The sequence below is a fragment of the Strigops habroptila genome, chromosome 4 (genome assembly GCF_004027225.2).
Source record: "Strigops habroptila isolate Jane chromosome 4, bStrHab1.2.pri, whole genome shotgun sequence".
Lineage (NCBI taxonomy): Eukaryota > Metazoa > Chordata > Aves > Psittaciformes > Psittacidae > Strigops > Strigops habroptila.
The window spans coordinates 77,989,647-78,009,759 of NC_046358.1; the positions used below are offsets into that span (position 1 = coordinate 77,989,647).

The 20,113-nt window shown below is 36.1% G+C and overlaps 1 protein-coding gene across 3 annotated transcripts in view; it reads right to left on the reverse strand.

Moving 5' to 3' along the window:
* DNAH3 (dynein axonemal heavy chain 3) overlaps positions 1 to 20,113 on the reverse strand; it is a 64,652-nt gene that overhangs the window by 42,088 nt on the left and 2,451 nt on the right. The window contains exons 2-19 of one of the 3 annotated variants that reach the window (XM_030482645.1): positions 19,212 to 19,343; positions 18,657 to 18,763; positions 17,028 to 17,129; positions 14,365 to 14,590; positions 12,793 to 12,862; positions 11,546 to 11,735; positions 10,863 to 11,052; positions 8,948 to 9,143; positions 7,866 to 7,991; positions 7,159 to 7,354; positions 6,399 to 6,578; positions 5,875 to 6,011; positions 5,614 to 5,719; positions 4,847 to 5,025; positions 3,960 to 4,144; positions 2,786 to 2,909; positions 2,055 to 2,208; positions 234 to 378 (exon numbers count right to left, since the gene is read on the reverse strand). In XM_030482645.1, coding sequence (XP_030338505.1) covers positions 234 to 378; positions 2,055 to 2,208; positions 2,786 to 2,909; positions 3,960 to 4,144; positions 4,847 to 5,025; positions 5,614 to 5,719; positions 5,875 to 6,011; positions 6,399 to 6,578; positions 7,159 to 7,354; positions 7,866 to 7,991; positions 8,948 to 9,143; positions 10,863 to 11,052; positions 11,546 to 11,735; positions 12,793 to 12,862; positions 14,365 to 14,590; positions 17,028 to 17,129; positions 18,657 to 18,689 — 2,539 coding nt within the window. In that variant the 5' untranslated portion in view covers positions 18,690 to 18,763; positions 19,212 to 19,343. Of the gene's footprint in view, positions 1 to 233; positions 379 to 2,054; positions 2,209 to 2,785; positions 2,910 to 3,959; positions 4,145 to 4,846; positions 5,026 to 5,613; positions 5,720 to 5,874; positions 6,012 to 6,398; positions 6,579 to 7,158; positions 7,355 to 7,865; positions 7,992 to 8,947; positions 9,144 to 10,862; positions 11,053 to 11,545; positions 11,736 to 12,792; positions 12,863 to 14,364; positions 14,591 to 17,027; positions 17,130 to 18,656; positions 18,764 to 18,855; positions 18,990 to 19,211; positions 19,344 to 20,113 lie in introns of those variants that run through there. The other 2 variants (XM_030482648.1, XM_030482647.1) reach the window with 2 other exon arrangements.

Genomic DNA, 20,113 nt, shown 5'->3' on the forward strand with positions numbered 1-20,113 from the left:
AGGGGATTTCCAGAGCGGTTTATTTACTGGTATTTACAATCATTCTCCTTTAACTGGGAATCAATCATGTTACAAAAAGTTATCTTAATGCAAAATCCAAGCCAACAACTGTATTTCATGCTGCTTAACAGCATTTATTTATTGAAAATTATTTTCTCACAACTATCAACCTTTTACCTTCTACTTAATTAACAGAAAATTACACGTTTCATCAATGAACACCAAAGCCTCACCATTCATCCACTCCTCAGATTTGGTGTGGAAACTATACGCTGTTGTCCAAAGTTGCTCAAAGGGTTGTTTGTTTGCAATTATAATTTGCAGCAGAGGAAATTGACTCTTGCTTATCTGAAGTAACTCCTCTTCTTTATTAATAGCCTTTAAGAGAGGAAAAAAAAATAAGAAAACTTATTTCCATCAAAAATTCCTACTGTTGTTTAAACTTTTAAATAGGAAATATTGAATATATTTTTTTTTTACATGTCATAAAGCCAGCCAGATTTGTAGATTTGTGCCTGTGGATTTTAGGTAAATAAGGTAACTATGCTCTTGAAACCCCCTCTAGTTATTTGTTGGCATCTTTTACTACTCAAATAATTTAAAAATCTGCATATATTTTAGAAAAAGATAATGCACCATGGTATTCAGTGAAACCAAGGCTCACAAGTTACCAACCCACTTTGAAACCTGGATGTAAGCTCCTCAGTCATACAGGCTTACAGGAATTGGTTTTACTTGTGATTGGTTTTTTTCCTATTACAGAAACATCTGGGAGCTTCAACCAAAACAGATATTAATTGCTGTGCTGTGCTTATTCATGGTAAGATATTGTCTTTGTCCAAAACACTTTACAGTATAAATCAATGTGCAAAGATTTAGATTAAAAAGAAAATACTGCCTTCTTCATGTTACAGGTAGGAAGGTGAGCACAGAGAAAGGCTGTCTGAAATGCAAACACTGAATTCAGACTGAGTTCCAGTCTGTACTTTTACAGTGCAAACAGACCTTACATAAAACTTTTAATCACTCAGTGTGTGATGCAGGCAGAGAAATGTAAAGATCCACATTCCAAGACAATTTTTAACTTCAGGTATCCACTAAGCTCATTGTCATGCAATTTGTGTGGATACAGCTCTCATTGTGATCGTGTGTTAAGAAACTTAATTACGCATTCTGATCTACCTATAGCAACATATCAGTGCTCTTAAGTCACACTAATTGAATATACTGGATGCCTTTAAATCAGTTTTAGTGTTGATATGTAGGACTAGCAATTTATCGAAATCCTGAACTCATTTAATTGGCTCAATTTTCTCTTTTGAGCAGGACTTAATTAAAATCTTGATCCTTAAGGCTCCATATATGCTGAAAGCTCATTGTCTCACTATGATTTACAAGATTAATTAAGCCTCACAATGCCTGTGAGATGTCTCAAAGGTAACTGTTCTCATTTCCCAGCAGAGGCACAGCTAAGGCAAACTATTCAACCTACAAACACACGGTACACCAGACGGAAAGCCCTGACTAGAATTAAGGAATCTTGATCTTCTAGCATCTGAAACTTCCCTTTCTGTGATCTAACATATATTTAATACCTATAAGCAACTTCTGGAAATGATACACACAGTCAAAACACATTTGGTTTTAATTAGAGGACAAGTAGGGGGACTGAAAACACAGCTCCAGCAGCACAAAGCATGGGTCAGGGAAAATGCCACTTCTCTAGCATTCTGCTCCTGCCATCTCTGCCGGAAAAATTCTGTTTTCCATGAATAGCATCCTGTTATTACTGTACGCTTGGAAACACTGAAATTGAGTATTTCAACTTAAAACTAAACTTTTTTCCGCCAAGAAATATCCTCTTCAATTCGGCAGTAGGGACAACTCAGCATACAGGGACAACAAGATATCTGCTACATGTTTTTGAATTTGGAAATTTTAAAGCCATCTTGATAACATACGGCCCAAACCCTGAAAACAGCAGAGGCAGGAACCAAACTTCAGCTCATCCAGCACATTGCAACCCACTTCATACTTGACTAATAAATACTAACCTCATATTCTGTTACTGCATCATCTAGATTCTTATTTAACTCTTTAAATTTCTCAGTGTTGTTCTTCATTTCTTCTGCGGTCATCATATCCCGCTTTTTGAAGCTTTCTACTTCTCTATTATAATCTTCAAGAGTTTCCTCAAACTGAGAACACCTGAGGTAAAGATAGCTAAGGTAATATGATGTTCTGTTTTGTTCCTCTTCAGGTTTCAAATATTTTATTAATTGTAACAGGCACTGTCAAATGAAATCTGTTCTCAATACTAGCGTAAAGTAAATACAGATGCCAGTGAAAACTCACTGATCAGTTCTATCAATAATATGCAGTTCATACGATTAGATTTCAAGGATCATTTTCAAACCTACCAATTGATTTAGTTCACTTGTATTTGCTATCTTTACTACCTGGAGGAAATAAAGGAAGAAGTGAAAACAATCTAACAAAATTATAGGCAATGCTGTACTAAGAAACATAACAAGATAAAATGATGACTATTCCAGCAACATCCTTAATTCCTCCTTTCAGATCTAATTAAGCATAGGAATATTCTAATCCAGCAACAACAGTATTTTTCTGAAATTTCCATAATATTATAAACAAGGTTTATTCCTTACTTTCTCAGCTGCCTTCCAAGTTTGCCTTTTTTGACATTATTTCCCTTTTACTGATAATGAGATTTTTATTTTCTTTAAAAAATACCCAGTGAAAGAAAATGTCTTTAACACCAGACCTTTCAAGCAAAGCCTTCTCTATATTCTTCCTCCTGTTAGACAACTCATATCTGCTGTTATCAAAGATGATCTCAATCTGATCAGGCCAATGGAAAACTGTGCTATTCAGGTGTATGTCATCATCTGAAATACAAAATGTCTTTCAGAAAATACCTTTTAACCAATGATGTAATAGAATGGCCGTTGTGAAGAGTAAGCAAAATAGCTACAACTGCATTTAGGAATAAGCTGTTTAAGAAGCTACGTATTTCAAGCTGCTGGCTGAATAATCTTCACTGAAAAGAGAACTGTTCCTGAAAACAAGTTAGATTGATAGTAAAAATCTAAAGTCAAGTAAATAATGTTAAATTCTCTGAATAAGACCTTAGCTAGGCAGAGAAAATTAGCAAGAATATCAATTCGTTCAACTACACACAGAGACAGATCATTCCTAGCTAAATATATGTAATATATCTACCTAAGGTGGATAAAAGTAAAGTTTAGACCATTTTTAGTGCACAATATGTAAATGCTGAGTTATTCACAAAAGCTAGAGAATAATAACTATATTATCTGAGACTGTATTCTGTTTAAGGAGAAAGGATCATCCTGCCACTAAAATGGATAAGCATTCATATAAATAACTGCTCTTTGTTTTTACGTATTGCAAATAATAACAGAAGTGCAAACTAAAAGCAACTTCTACAGATGTTTCTTGCATTTTGGCAAACAACCTTTGTATCAACCAAGAACAGCAAACCATCATAGCAAAACAACAAAATGCCTCCAATGATTTAATACTCAACTGCAGAGATGCAAGTTCTCACTTCTGTACTTTCCAAAAGCTGTCCTAGAGTCTTCAAGACATGGCTTTTTAAATGGTATTTCACTGAAGACTTTTTGTTGAATAACACAGAGGTGTAACACCATTGGGACAGATAACATTACATCAGTCTGACAATACCTAAAACATTATCTAAACCACAGAAAAAAAGTACTGTCTTGTGCTGTATGCTATTTCTCTAACCATTCCTTCCTGCATTGGTACATTTTGGCCTTTACTAAAATTTTTCTGCCTGTTTTGGAGCTTTCCATTAGCATTCTAGAAGATGCAACACTTATGCATGCAGAGCCTAATATCTCTATATAAATATTTTCATATGGAGACTTTTATATTCTGTAATTGAGACATACCAGAAAGAAAAGCATAACCCATGAGGAATTCCATTCTGTGTGCTGCTTCAGTGACCTCTCGTCTCAGTTTAACAACAGTAACTTCACTGGATTTCTTTAAGTATGCATCGTATTCCACTAGCTCTACAGTGTTCATAGGTAGCTCATTCATTCTCCCTGCAATCAAGTTATATTCATTGCAAATTCTACAACAAAAAGAGAACAAACATATCACTGGGATCGTAAGTGAAGACAGTTGCAAGGTCTTGTTAATGAAGTTTGTCTTCTAAAGAATATTAAATTTCTTCATAAATTAACTATTCAGATAGGTATTTATAAAGGATGCTATTTTACTCTGTATAATCAGTTATGTTGTTATATGTATTTTTATATATATTTATCTATAGTAATATATATGCTTATAAATTTATATATGTTCACAAGAATTTATATATAATAGAATGATTACTAAGTTGGTTTCAAACTACAATTAACAGCATATGAACGTTTCCTTCCTATAGGTTTAGAATTTCCTTCCCAAGGGAAAAAAAAAAGGAAAAGGGAAAAAAATGTCAGGGACAAGACAAATGCAGCTGCATAGTACATTCTTCATGTTGCTTTAGCTAGACACCAGCAGGGGAAGCAAGGACCTCAACCCAAATCCTAGGTCACTAAAGGAGGAAAGAACAATGGCATTTTGCCAGTCTAATATCTACATATAGCCCATACAGACTCAGTGAGATATTTATTTACAAGTATTTCTGTTCCTGTTAAACACCCACTTTGGTGTCCTTGCACGTGTCTGGTGAGCACTAGAAACCCAGCAGATGTAGAAATTTATCTCACTCACAGATTTACAGCATCAGTCCACACAGACAGCAAGAATCATGCACGCCCACAACATGTACCTTTCATTTAACTCTCTGTTTACTGTGACTTCAAATTCAATCAATCTATCTTTAAGATTTTGGGTCCGATTGCAGAGTTCCTCATTCAGCTGTAAAGCATCCAGACAGAACATGGCCAGAGGCACAGTGACATGCATGGAAGCAATCTCTCTTTTCAGTTCTGTAAAGCTGTCAATCTTCTACAAATGAAAAATAATACACCTGTTATTTTTCCTTAAAGTCATAGAAGAAAAATGCTAAACAACAACTAATTAGTTCCCATCCAGCAAATTGATAATATATTCCAAACAGAAGACGGAGCAACTACTTTTTACCTTTCCAGAGCTCAGCTCTTATCCAGAGATTCCAGGGCTGAAAGCTTTGCTCAGCAATGTGCCATATTAAGGAATACCACAAGTTGCCTGAAGAAGTATTTAGCCATAGGCTAACTCAGGAATGCAGACAATAAAAGTAGACAGGACTTACTAAGGACAAGAAAGTCAAAAGACCAGCAAGCTCCAGATTCACCAAATACTCTGGGAAGCCTTCCACTGGACTTCTAGCATAGACCCAGCAAAACCCATAGAAGGCGGCCCTAAAGAAATCGCCTTCTACATTTGCACAGCAACCCTACTGGAAGGGGCTATGTAAATTGAGATGGCTTCCCTAGTATTCCCAAGGGAGAAACAAGTGATCTGAATAGGAGTTCTTTAGGCAACAGATTAGGAAGTCAAGTGTGATGTGTTAGCTGCTGTATCAACATGTAGAAGTTGTCAGTTACATACTACCTCACTTAAAGCTTCTAAAGAAAAACCTCCTTGCAAGAAATCTGTGACATCTTGCTGTGCATCATCATTCAAAAGATTGCTGTATTTCCTGTACACGTTCAAATACCTGAAACACAGAAAATCACATAAAAACCCCATAAGATTCCAATGTGAAGATTCTCTATAATAAGAAACAAATCAGCTCAAATTGTTTGAGTCAAATGGATAGTGTTATGAATCTGAGGGTTTGGATGGGCAATGGAGTTAACAGCCAAAACTTACTTCTGTGGACCAAGTATGTTGCTCTCAAAGATCTTCTCAAGTTTGTTCACATACTCTAAAAATAATGATTCATCTAGTTTGACTGTACGGAGAATGAGATCATCTCTTTTTAATTCTGGAAACAGAAGTCTTTCTACCTAAAGAAAACCATTGCAAATACTCTAATTATGCATACCATAAAGGAAATAATGTGTTCTATTACCCATTCGCCCACCAGTTCAAAAACATTTATTATTTCATAAAAACACTTCAACGTGAAAAGGCTCTGATTCATAATTAACACTTGGTTACATTCATAGTTTGCTTGTGAACTCTATGTGAAAATCAAACCAGGGCTTTAATAAGGCTTGAATCTGAAAAAGAACAATTCCTATTCTATCTTCTATAATTACAAAATTTCACACAGTTCACGATACACAGCCCTCATCTTTATCTTCTATTTGTCAGGTTTCTGCTTCATTCATATATCATAGACATTTTTTATTCATATGGTATTTTGTATGCAGCTATAACTTATCCAGTACCTTTGGAAGTTCCTCAGCACCATGCAGGATTTCCCTGAAGCAATGACTGATTAAATCCCAACATTCTTTCAAAGGTGGCTCAAAGACAATCTTGGGGTCTTCCACATTGAGTTTGACTATTAGTATCTGAGGTATAAAGAACTGCAGTTCTTGGTATGGTTCTGGAAAATCACTTCCATCCTTAGGGAAAAGAATTAAAATTGTTCATGTCAAAGAAATCAGCTATAACAATAATAATTTTTAAAAGATTCAAACTCCCTCAAAACTCTTAACCACACAGCACCAATGAGATCTTCTACCCTGATTTTTATTCAAAATACTGATGCCCCAATAGACAACATTTCAAGATGCCAATTCCTAATTTCAAATGGGATTAATCTGCTTATTGCAGAGGGGTTGGACTAGATGACATTTGAAGGCCCCTTCCAACCCAAACTATTCTATGATTCTATAATTGTATTCATGTGCTTTCAGCAAAACATGTGTGTTATGCATAGCCCCTCAATACAAGAGTTGGAAACTACAAACTGCTAGTTGTAACCCCAGACCTGAAAAATTATTATTCAAGTAAGTAGTTCTTGACCATGCAGAAAAAAAATCTGCTAAGTAGGCACAACTGTTTGAAGGATCAAGCCCTTTCTCATGGAGGCAAGAGCTATCTGGGATATTTTAGCCTTCAAAGAACATTACAATTTATGGCTATATGAATTATTATCTCTATGTAATACTGCAAATTATAGATATACTTCACAGCATATACCTTATGGATCATAAAAAATGCAAGAAGATCTTCTAAGGAGTTAACAACCATCTCACGTAATTGTAATGACATTAGACTTGCCACTGAATAAAAATAGCTTTCAACTTGCTCAGAAGAATCACAGTCATTTTTAGGAGCAAAATGAAGCCATTCTCTTTTCTGATCACGGAAAATGGATGCACAAGTTGGGATCCAGCTACGATGAAATATTAACAAAGTTTTTAAAAGCATGTTAGTCTTACTTTGCTCCTTGCAATGAAATCTAATCTTTCATATTATTAAATGGCAAATTTGAGTTTGGAAGAGATCTCAGGTGGCAGAATGTAGTCACCTTATATCATGGGCAATTACCTCATATAATCTCTTTCTTAATTGATCAGTTTCCATTATTAAAGAAGTCAGGTTTCCTGTCACTGTTTTTATAGATTTAGGCTCCACCCTCTCATGCCTAGAAACCTTCTAATTTCCAGTCTACATTTATTCCTAGTCAGTTTAGTCCCATTTGCTCGTGTACAAGCACTCTTGCATTTCAGTAGCTGTTTCAGCATTCAGATGTTCATTCCTCTCCTCTCTTTAACCCCTTTTTGGCAGCCTTGCAGTTGGGACTAGTGTCATCTCAATCTAAAATCTGTTTTAAAAAGGAAGCTTCACGTAAATCTGAGCCTAAGGCACTCTATTTATCTACTGTTACTGCAGCTGGCACTGACTTGTTCTGAAGAATATCATGAGCTTCCACACAGTGTCTTCGAATAACCTCCTCGAATTCAGTAGGCAACAGTGGCAGGTTTCCAGAAAGGATTTCTTCAGTGCGAACAAACCTTAGATGACTATACCTGTGGAAGTGAAAAAATAGTACATATTTTACAGGATTCTGTTAAGAAAAAGCAAACCAAAAAAACCACAACAAAATCTAGTCAGGAAGATCTCATACATATTTATAAACACCAATAATATAATTTCATTGATGCATATCACTTTATTGCTAGGCTATCCAACAAGTGCACTTCTAATGGTGTGGGCTTTTTTGCTTTTGGCAAACATAAAAGGCTTCACAAGTTTCATTTGGTACTTGTTATATTTAAAATTGTGTGCATTTTTTGCTAAAATGGTCAGAATATTTTCTTGTCCTTTTCCTAGATTCATTAGTGTATGCAGGCATTGAAGAACATACAGAATGACACCTACAGTTTCTATTCCATATTAATAATAATAATACCTAACCTGGCTACCCTGTGGGGGAAAAAAAATTCATCAGCATGGCTGTAACAAACAAGAACTTGAATTCCTACAAATGTTACTTAAATTCAAAACCAGCTCTCAGGATTAATAACTATCATATTTAACTTCATAAGGAAACATATTGCAATTTTCAAAAGTCCCCAGAACAATTTCCAACTACAGACATTTGAAAGATACTCTATTTTAAGAGTTTATTTTGTTAATTTCGGGAATCAAGATGAGAATTCCAATACTTGAGCACTGAATCTTTATTTAAGGATAACAACTTTAACAAAACGGGTGATCTTTTCATAGCATGAAGTTATCCATTCTTTACTGTGCACATGTTAAGACATGCTTCAGAGTCTGCAGGAAACAATCATTTTATGTTGAAATTCTTACAAGCTCAGGAAAAAAAAACCAAAAAACCTCAAAAATAGAACAGATTTTGCCATTTTCTCTTCAGTAGCTTCTCCAGAATCTCTGTAACATATGTAGAGGGATACACTCTGTAAGCAAGCCATAAAATACATTTCCGATTTAATTAATGTCCTATGACAAGACATCTTACTGAGAAAGCCAGAGCTGCTGCAAAGTGGGCATCAACGGATTCACTATGAATAGATTCCTTTCATTCCAGCTTTTCATTTCTATGTAAGAGCTGTGCCATGGGACTGGTGCACGGACAACTCTCTGGGGAAAGGGGCGTGGGGTACTTCCAATAAACAGTCTCTCTTTCTCAGCTGGATCCATCAAGATGTAATCAACTAGAACAAACCATACGTATCATGGTGAGATGGCATGTATGGTCAAAACCTACACATAAAACCACAGTATCTCCATAGTTCAGGAAGTCGTAGAATTCTGCACATTTAAAACTTACACACTGTCATATAGTCACTTGTGTGTTTTTAGGATGAAATACAGCACAATAACTGAATTATTCATTTGCCTATAGAATTATTTCAGAAAAAGCAAACAAGAATTGCTCCTGATTCTAAAAATGGGAGGCATGAGAAAGGGCTTTTCATTCTGCTTTTCCACTTGAAGCACATCTATTTTGTGCTTCAACTCCTTGTCCATAAACCAGGGGTGGAAATATCTCCCTTTCAAAGATGATTTTTAGAAGGCTACTTAAACATCTGTGAAACACAAATATTATGAAACATCTATTGCATCTAGGAAGGATATGACATTCAAAGGGCTGACTATGCTCTGCTAAGTGCCAAAACTCATGTGCTACCAGTTCCGGCTGATAGCCCATTACATATGAGACCAACAGAAACTGAGAAGTGGACTCATCACCCCTTGCTGACATTAGGGATCACAAACACTAAAATCATGACATTGATAAAAGCCAAATTAAAGGGTATTTAGAAAGATATCAGAGACTACAGAAGGCAGAATGAAAACGTCAATCTCTCCTTTTTATGCTGTCATGAATGAGAGGCCACAACCTACTTACTGGTCAACATACTTAAGAAAATTGAAAGGAATTACTTCACATGAGGAAAACCCAAGAAAACTGTCAGACTATTGTAAAGCAAATAAAAAAACAATCTCATGCTCTACAGAGGTGTCTCACATTCCCTTTCAGATGGGCATTACTGAATTTCAAGGATTATGACATCCTGTATTTATTCATATATCAGGTTCTTCTATTTGTTAACATGCGCAGTGTAATCATGCACATCAATGTATCATCTGATTTTCTTTAATCGTGTAATATCTTAAATGAATTTCTTTTAACTTGTGACATGATCCCAGTGTCACATATGATTTCACTGGAGTTGTGAGACAGATGAATTTGTCTGTTAATGGGTATCACTCACTTGCTGCAGACTAACAGAAAAATTAGTGTTGGAAGTATCTATTAAAATAGCATAGATTACCCTTTCCCCACATCAGGATCAAACATACTTTGACTGCTGTTGACAGGTATTTGTGTATTGTGCACTTCAAAGCATCGTTCATCAATGAATCAAACCACATTCATCAGTGAATAATCTGCTACAGTGCTTCATGATCTTTATAGTCACAATGTCTTTCTAATTTCTTATCTAATTTCTTTGCTACAAACTAAGATGATTAGTCCTTGACCTCCATCATTTGATCAACCCCCTCTTTATACACCTTATGATGCAGAATTATGCATTTTGAATGCATAATTTGGATTCGCATTAGGAATGGGAAATTGTATGGACAAATGGGAAAAAGTATGGACAAAACTATTCTGTGCACCCAGCGCTACTGAATTTAGAAATGACTACACTTAAGTAACAGGATGTAGAGTTTAGTAAATAGATATTTATTGAAACTGGAATGTTATGGAGTATGATCACAGATTATACTCTCTCAGGTATCTGTTGCAGTTCTGCTGACCCCAAAGGAATTCTTCATGGGTGCTAAGAATAGAATGCAGACTTGTTTTCAACGTGCAATAAAGGTCTACATACTCTGAATTGCTAAGAGGTTTTGAGTCTTACCAATGGCTTTCATGAGGTTGATACAATAGTCGGCCTTAATCTCTTCTTTTAAATTTGCACATAAATCCTCCAGGTTTGGGTTAGCAAGAATGTGAGTTGGAATATGCTTTAAAATTGCATTAATCACTTCCTTATCCTGAGGTGCCAGCATGTCTTCCCGCACTCCGTTATATATGTAGTAACAGTACCGCTAAAAATTATGTTAAAAATATTACGTTTATTGTATGAATTTTCTGACAAATAATGATTACAAAATACTTTTAGCCTTTCTATCACTTGAACCTTTTCTGCACTTGAATCTTTTTAAAGCACTGCCAATGCCTGACATTTTTACAATACTTCCACCTGTTTTGATGTAAGTGCATATACCAGTAGAGCTGAGTGCGGCATATTAAATTACCCATCACTGAAGCACTAGCCAACAATGTGAGAGGTTAAGAATTTGGGAAGGTCCTTCTACTTGCAAATCCATTAGAACGAAAATCAGACTGAGTAGCTAGAACGAGAATCAAGAAAGGAATTGACAATATTTAACAGCAGTTTGCTATATTGAATATTTACATCTTCTAAACCTCTTCTAAACCCTGCCTTCTTTTCTCAACTACTTTTAAGTAAAAGTTTGGGGTTTTTTTGCAGATGCTTACTGCTGATACTTTTAGCTTAAAACAAAATTGTATAAATACCTCTATATCATTTATTGAAGGTGGCTTTTCTCGCTTACTTATTTCATTCTCACGTAAGTGCATGACAACAAATTGTTCTTCTGGGGTCAATGGCTGGCTGTCTGAATAATGGAAGCCACGTAATTCTGGCATATGAGCAAGTGTACACAGTGAAATGGGATCCAAACTGTTCAGTGAAGTCGGTGTAATTCTGGAAGAAAAACCCAACAAATATAATGAATAAAGAAGCAGTAATGGATTCTTAAATCAATATGGACAAATGACAAGCATTTTATAAACCACTTACACTGCACTGAGGACAAGTGCGACCTATGAAGTATTTCAATTACTCATAAAAAAAAAATCAGTAGAAGTGTAGCATAATGTAGCAGACTACTTTCACAGAAAGAATACAATCATGTAAATCTTACAACCACACGGTATCTCTCAGACAGGCAGTATCTTACAAGCAATTCTATCATAGCCAGGCCAGCTAGCACCATTATTTAGATTGCCCAAGGTCTCCACCTAACCAGGTGATTATCTTACCAAAATCTTAACTATCTGAGCTAAAAGTTCAATTTGGCTGATTTGCATAAATGTTACACTGCAGACTTCTTTTTTTCATCATTATATGCTGTTTTCCATAGGGCAGTCCACACTGCTTAGGATGAACAACACTCAGCCAACAAGCTGTCACTCCATACCTAATTTGCTTCACATTATCAAGTCCTTAGCTGAAGAGAATTTAAATATCCCTTTTGTCTTTTTTATGGTACTCAGCACCATGTTATCTTAACAATGAGTAAGAAAGTTACTGTCATAGCACTTCTAGAGAGGACTATTTCCTTGTTTTACAGAAGAAAACCACAAGCACAAAGAAGAAAAGAAATATTCACTACAGCAGAGCATCCAATTTGACACATCTCTAGCAGGATTACAGAACATTTAAACACTCGCAGCAAAACTGAGAGACTTCATTTCCACAATCTGCATCTCTATTAACTAAATCTCTGGCTTCTCAAGTTGGTAATCATGAAAGGAAGACCTTTCCTTTACCATGCCTAAAACCATAATTTGTCCTGTCACAAAAAAACAGTTACAGGTACTCACTCAGCACACCATGGAATTTCAGTCTTGAGGCAAGTACTTTTTTTGTAGAGACTTAACATTTCATGCCTAGATGCTTAACATAGCATCCAAGTAAAAAATAAGGTATCTGGACTGATTGTAATAATCTGTATCCTTATAACACCACAGTATATTACCTATCAGAATCCCACTGACTTCCTTGTGTAAGTTTGAGCTTTTTCCTGGAAGGACGAAATTCTCCTGAAGCTTTAAGCGGCAGTTAAGAAAAAATCACATACAGGGATATTTTTCAAATAAAATATTATTTCAGATGATTGGCAAAAAACAGAGCTAAGTCAATAAGATAATGAAATAACAGAAAACTACAATGTCAAAAAGAAGACTTTAGTTTTGACTTAGCATTTAGCAAGACATTACAAGAATATGTTAAAAAATCTTGCTGATTCTGGAACAATGAACTAGCTTCAGGAAAGCATTCTGCTTAAGCTCATGCTTAAGACTTCAGTATTTACTTACCTCCAAGCACCAACCATATATTCTGCAATGTGACTTTTCTATTTTGAACATAAAAGCACTTCTATAAGCTGTACAGTTCCGCCAATATACTGCACATGAAAAATCTGAGACGTACAAACTATTACCATATGCAACTGTATGTACAAATAAACAGGTCTTTTATCTAAATTAATATACTGACAAAAGTACTATGACCTGCTTCCCACATCCTACCCATGGAGAAGTACATGTAGTAGAAGAATCAGGTGTATGATAGGGAAACTGTTAAAGAGACCCAATGAACAAAACCAAATCCTTCTTAAATAGCATACAAGGGGACTAAACAGACTATATCTCATCTATCCCAGGGAAACAGAACAACTTCTAACACTTCAGGGAAGCAAAGCAACAATTCAGCATGAGTATATTCACAGACAGACTGACAGCATGTAGAAAACTATGGTTTTTGAACGTCTTACCCTTAATGCAGAGGACATTTAATGAGATAATTAGGAAATAAAGCTCATTAATAACTTACTTTGGAATTTTCAGACTAAGTAATGGAGTTAATTTGACACCTGCAATTGGTACTTAGAGCCTAAACAACCTTTCTTCATAAAATGTTTGCTATATATTGGTAAACATAAATAGCAAGAGTATTACAACTCAACCTTATTTGCTTTGTATCACAATGTCATGTTGAATAAACAGCATGTAATATCTCACCTTGTAGGATTTACATATGTATGCACAGTTTGCTAACAAACACATCAGTTACATTATTTAGATGTAAACAGTGTATTAAGCAACATCTCTTGAATTTGACCCTCAGGTAAACATATGAATTCCTGTCCCACATCTTGTTTTGCTATGCAAGACTCATGAATATGAGCATAACAGGGGTGCATATTAAGTTTCTGTTTTCCTGCTGGTACTAACTTTTACTTCAAGCAATAAGAGCAAACTTGTATTTTGTTCATTTTCTGCTTTGCAAAGAATTCCCTCTAAATAATTGCACAGGATTATCTGGAGGGATGAACCTAATTAATTAATCAGAAACTGGCCTTACCTTTATTGAAGTTATGCATGCTTTCAGAAATTTGTCTATACTGACCCTGAGGTGAGAAGATTGTAAGTGTTTATTAGGGATAAATGATCTCTCCAGAGATGATGCTGTATCAAATAAGTAATTGGAGATAAAAATGTATAGAACTATCAAGGCTAAACTTATAAACGCATTCAAATATGGATACACGTTGAGGCTGTTCTCTGCTTTGCTGAGCCCCCTGATGTCCCTGTAACTGAAGAGGACTTTAATTTGTTCACATTTTTCATATTCAAATCCCGTGCAGTAAGAGTATAGTTATTAGCTATGGAGTCACTTAGGCTTCGGTAGCAATTCTGTTCTTTGAATGGAGCTGCCAAAGTCCATGATTCTCGTTGCATCAAAGGAGGATAACAGCTGCTATTAAGGACAAGCTGAAATTGGGGAAAAAGAAAAGCAATAGTTTTATACAGCACAGTAATTTTAAGTCCTCTTAGAGCTAGAATAGTGTTAAAGATCAATTAGCATAAAGAGCAAATACTTCAGTGTAACTTAGAGTCATTTAACCACCAACCTATTTTTAGATCCTGATGCTCCACACATGTAAGAATAATTTTACACAATGCTTCAGTAGGAATACTCATGCATTTTTTTGCATAATCAAGGTCTTTTTTATAAATAAAAAGGCATTAATACATTATCTAGCACTCTCTACTCCCCCACATCTCTATCTTGCTTCTTTTCTTCTCCTTACATTTGCTTAAATTTAGAAAATTACTCCTGAAGCCTTTGCTAATGACCCGTCTATTTTTAACACTCAATCCTTGTAATAATTGAACATTGATACAAGTTAACAAATTTAGCTCTCATCTTTCTCTCCTTCCCACATCAATACAGGATTTGTAACAGATTTCTTCTCTCTGTTTATCCCATGTTTTCTCAGGTGACTTAGTATTGACTTGTCATCAGTCCTGATGTCTAAATTTTAATGAGATGGCTCACAGGCATAAGGGATGTGGCACCAAGAAGCATGTTTCTTATCAAGACACCCTCAGAGAGAAAATGTACATAAAATAGCATCATTAATGTATTTCACACCATGGTTCCTTAAAGCTCTTGGTCTAAATTCATATTTAGCTTGCTTCTGTATTACATCTTGTTCAACTATTTTTTACAGCATTGAAGTAACACAACCATATCCCTATTACCCATTTTTTCCTCTTTACAATGCAGCATCACCACTACCAATTTTACATAATTCTTAAAAAAAAAAAAAGCTTCTAAATAAATTCATGATGTTTGCACCTTTAGTCCCCTCATTTCTCTTGCCTTTCCCTTACGGGCTGCAGTTAAGCTCGTCTTCTCAGCATTTTATGACCTCTGAGAGGACAGCACAGTAAAGCACATAACAGCTGCTTTTCATTTCAGCTACAGATGTAGCTATGAACTATTTACTTTTTTAGTCTATCATGAGCTTTACTGAAAAAAAAAATACTTTGTCAATCTGAAATACAGGCTAAGGAAGATCATTATATCTGTCTTGCCTTTTTCTTCTGACTGACAAGGCTAATCTTATCAGCAAAGAAAAAAGCGTTCACACTACTGCTGTGCTCCTTAAATTAGCTTCTGAAAGCTCATAGAATCTTTTCAGTTCCATTTCTTCCACTGTACACACTACACCGGTGGGTAGGTCCCCGAATTGTGGTTTTGGGAGACAAACTGATACAAGAATTAAAAATAATTCACAGATCTGGAGATTTTCCCTAGAAAGTCATTATATACCTTTAGGAACTGCTGAAGTCAGCATAAACTCTAAATTCTCATCTTCTTTCTTAATAAGGCCCACTCTGTAAACTATATTCTTTCTTTCCCACTAGGTAGAATAACTTTCTGGGTGCACAGCAGGTGCCTTGCTAATCATGACACCCATCAGAACCCCTGGGGCAACAAGCTGGTAAGAGAGGAACAGCTGCCTCTGGAGAAACAGAAAGTAAGTTACCTGGCAAAAATCTACTGTTTATGTGACACAGAAATTTCAGGACCGGCTAAATCAGCTCCCATGTCTTATATAAACCTGTAACACATCCCCAGAAGTCTGATTGATTTTTGGATTAAAATATTTTATGTACATCTTCACTGAATCATTTTCACTTTTTTACCATTATTTCAGAGTATGTTTCACTTACAATTTCCTGTTTTTAAACAAAGTCCAAAACAGCCCATTTTCCACCAGAAATTACTTCAATTTCCTCACAAACAATATCTTTCTAAAGACATCTTAGATGATCTGAAGTGCTGACACAAATGAGCCAAATAAGCAACTGTGAATCACTTATGGTGGGGAAAGCCGGCTACCTCTTCTTCCTCCCCTTAAGTGTTGTCATATGTAATTTTTGTATGACAAGCTATCCATTCTGATCAATGCTGCACCTGCCAAGCTCCCAGCTGGCTTTAGAACAGCAGTCTAACTCAGGGGTTTTGTGCTCTGCTATAAAGTATTCGGAGAGGGAGAGAGAAATCACAATTTCTTTGAAAGAAAAATATTTTTACTATTTGTTTCTTTCCCCAGAAACTTAAACTCAGAATATTTTAATCCAAAATTTAACAGCAAATAATTTACTATAAATTCAAAGAACAGATTTAAACTGCCAACGTTTAATATCCAACTCAAAATAGAAGTTGTACAACATTTTTCTAAGAGCAGCTCTGAAGAAGCACCTGACAATCTGCTTAGTACTTTAACTTAGTAATTTAAATAGGTTTTCCTATTTTTACTTCTTCTACCTAACGCCTGATAACATATAATGCCTAAAATCATGCTAGCACATGTAATTTAATGTTTACCCTGACACAAGGGGCGAGAGCACATACCTGATACAATTCTGAAGGTGCAGCTGACGCAGAAGCAGGTAGGGGCGGTAGCTCTGGTAACCGTTTTGCATGACTCATGTTATACACAGAATCATTTTGTGACTAAACAGAAATGAAAAACAATGTCAACGACATTCATGAAATACAGTGTTAAGGAAAAGATTAGTTCAGAAAGAACAAATACTTTCAGTTTCCATTGAAAATGACATACTGCAACTTTTTTAATTTTAAGGAAATGGTCATTCTCTGGAGTATGTTCTTCAGCAAAACAGGTTTTCAGATTGCACCGTTCTTTGTCGTCATTTGATAAAACTTCTAATCAGCAACAAATGTCAGATTAAAAAAAACAAACAACATTTCAAATTGTTGAAAAAATCTTTTTAGTTACATTAAAAACTCCACATGGAGGTTGTAATGGTATAAACATTGGATATTAAAATACTAAAGCTTACCAGACTGCCAAGCTTTGGACACTGAAACAGTCCAAGCTGTGCGAACTGTGTTACTGAGGATTAAAAAAAACACTCGGGTTTTTTCATGTCTATAATGACCCAGTTTCAGAAGAAGCTGTATTGCCAGGAAGCCACTGGAAGAACAGATTGCTCACAAGGACTCTGTGAAGTGCCCTAATACAAATGTTAGAATACCTAATATGTCATAGGACTATGTTCCACCTCCTCAGGGTGACAATACTTTAAGGTCGCTTTCCAGGACTCCAAATAAAAGTTCTCTAAGGATATTTTCTCAGAATTATTTAGCGTCACAGTGCTTTAAGATGTTTTTGAATGGCAACTTTCCTTAAAATACGCCAAAACCTCACCCCTAGTCTGCTCTGCCTTTCCTAAATCAAATCTGTTTAGGAGTCATGAGGAACAAATTCCAAAAAACATCGTGACACTATCAGAAAAGGAGTATGTGGTATCTGAACACCAGTGAATTAAATCACCATGAAATAGTAAGTTATTACCCAATACACTGATGTCTGAATAACATATAATGATTTTTATAGAATTTTAAATATATTTTAGCACCTGGTTATTGTTTTCTAATATATCACTGGAAAACTAGGCTGCTCGGACCTAGTTTTCCAGCAGACAATACTGTGCCTTCCTAAATATCAAAGTAGAGCCCATTTAGAAATAAAATTTGAGAAAGGACTGATCTTATTTACCTCCTTGGTATTCCCCAGTGTGCCTGCACACACACGCATGGAAATCAAGACATTATCACTGCCAGACATATTTCACTAAAGACAGCATGAACTGCTTTCGACTAATGACTAAAAGATTGGGCCTCAGGGTACTTTAAAAATTAATAAACCATGCTCTTTATTAGGAGATTTGCTCATTCTTAGAGGTACATGAGTTATTAAGAAAGCCATTGTTCATTCTAAAGCAACTCTTGATTTATATGCCACCTAACCTTTCAGAAAGTTAAATACTTGAGCAAAGGAATTCGTAATAAGAAGTATATTATAAAGGCTTATGTCTAAAGAATATTCAACAAGAACGAGTGTCTTCAAATAAGAGTTCTTCTAATGTCAAACCTCTAGCCACCAGTAATGGCCAATTTCATCTAAAGTTTTGAAAAAGTGACCAATATTCCACAGTCACTGCAGAAAGAACTTACCCTCAAGAGCCTTGAGCTCTGTGTTGGCTTCATTTTGCTTTGATTTTTTGTTTGCTTAGAAGTTTTTAGTCCTCCCCCTCAATATAAGCATCCTTGTAGTTACAGCACTGAAAAAGAATGAGAGACTTATTTCAGATATTATACATGGGGTCAATCCCAACTGCCAAGAAAAATCCCAGTTCTCTCCCTCCTTGTTTACAATATGAAGCTTTCTTCCCCTCCAAACCACATGCTCGCTTTTTCTCCATTCCTTTCCAAGCTCACTTTTCATATTAATATTTCTAACTCTTTCCAGATGCCTTTTAAGCAAGATGTTTTCCACCCTGCTCTTTCCACTTTCACCCAAACCACTTTCCTCCCCACTGCCTGCTCTCTTCTATAGTCCCAGGGACTCTGGGCCCCAACTTGTAGCTTACAGCAGACAAAGCCCCACATTAATTACCATGAGAAATACGCACACACCAAAAGGAATGGGAAAAGAGAACGAGAGAGATGCCCAGAATGCCATACACATCCACAGAGTGCATGAGCGAGCAGGGTGAGAGCAGGTACTACCTGCAGGCGCCCGTGTTACCAGTTCCTCTGCCTGTTCCAGCTTGGTGAACTCCTCTGACACTCTCAGCTTCGTTGCCCCAGTTACAGCATAGCTGGTGCTCGGAGACAGGAATTCCCTCCTCCCACACTTCCCTGAGCGGAGAGAAAACAGCCCCTTTCAGCACAGTGTTGCACGAAGCTGTGGTCAGGGAGATTCAGTTGTGGAACCTGTGAGCAACTGTACAGGCTCATTTTACCTCTGAAGGCTACTAAAAGAATGTAGTCCTAAGACATCTGAGATATTCTGACATTTGTATGAAAACACTGCACACAGCAAGGGAGCTCCTAGAGCAATAAAGGCTATATAAACCCAAGCTCTGCCAACGCAGCGAGACTTCCATTTTAACTTAAACTCTTTCCAAACATCTTTGGATGCTATTTTTCATCCTATTTTCTATAAACTGTGGGAAGGCTGACATCTCTGAGTTAACAGCAGGGTTTTCCTCACATCTTAACACCAACTAGTGCAACGCTGTTGCTGCCTGGCCACACATGAAAGTACCTACCATAACCTAAGCTGCTCTTTAAACACAGGCCGGCAGTGTGGGGTACAGAACCAGCACTGCAATGCTGGGGCTGGCAATCGCTTGGCTTGTATGTGCCATAACTCCCCAAATATTTCAGTGCTGATTTGCAACATGAGCATCCTCCTGCTAACTCAAGCTGATGCTGGCACGAAGACAAGCTCAATTAAGCAATACACACAACAATTTGGATGCTTATATATGCATGTCCTTTGAAGTTAAATAAATTACTTGTGCAGCTTGGGAATCATTAAAAGCAGTTATTTTATAAAGAAAGAGATTATATGTGAATTTTTAGCTGAAGAAATAATTATGCATAGCAGGAAAATAATTTACTAT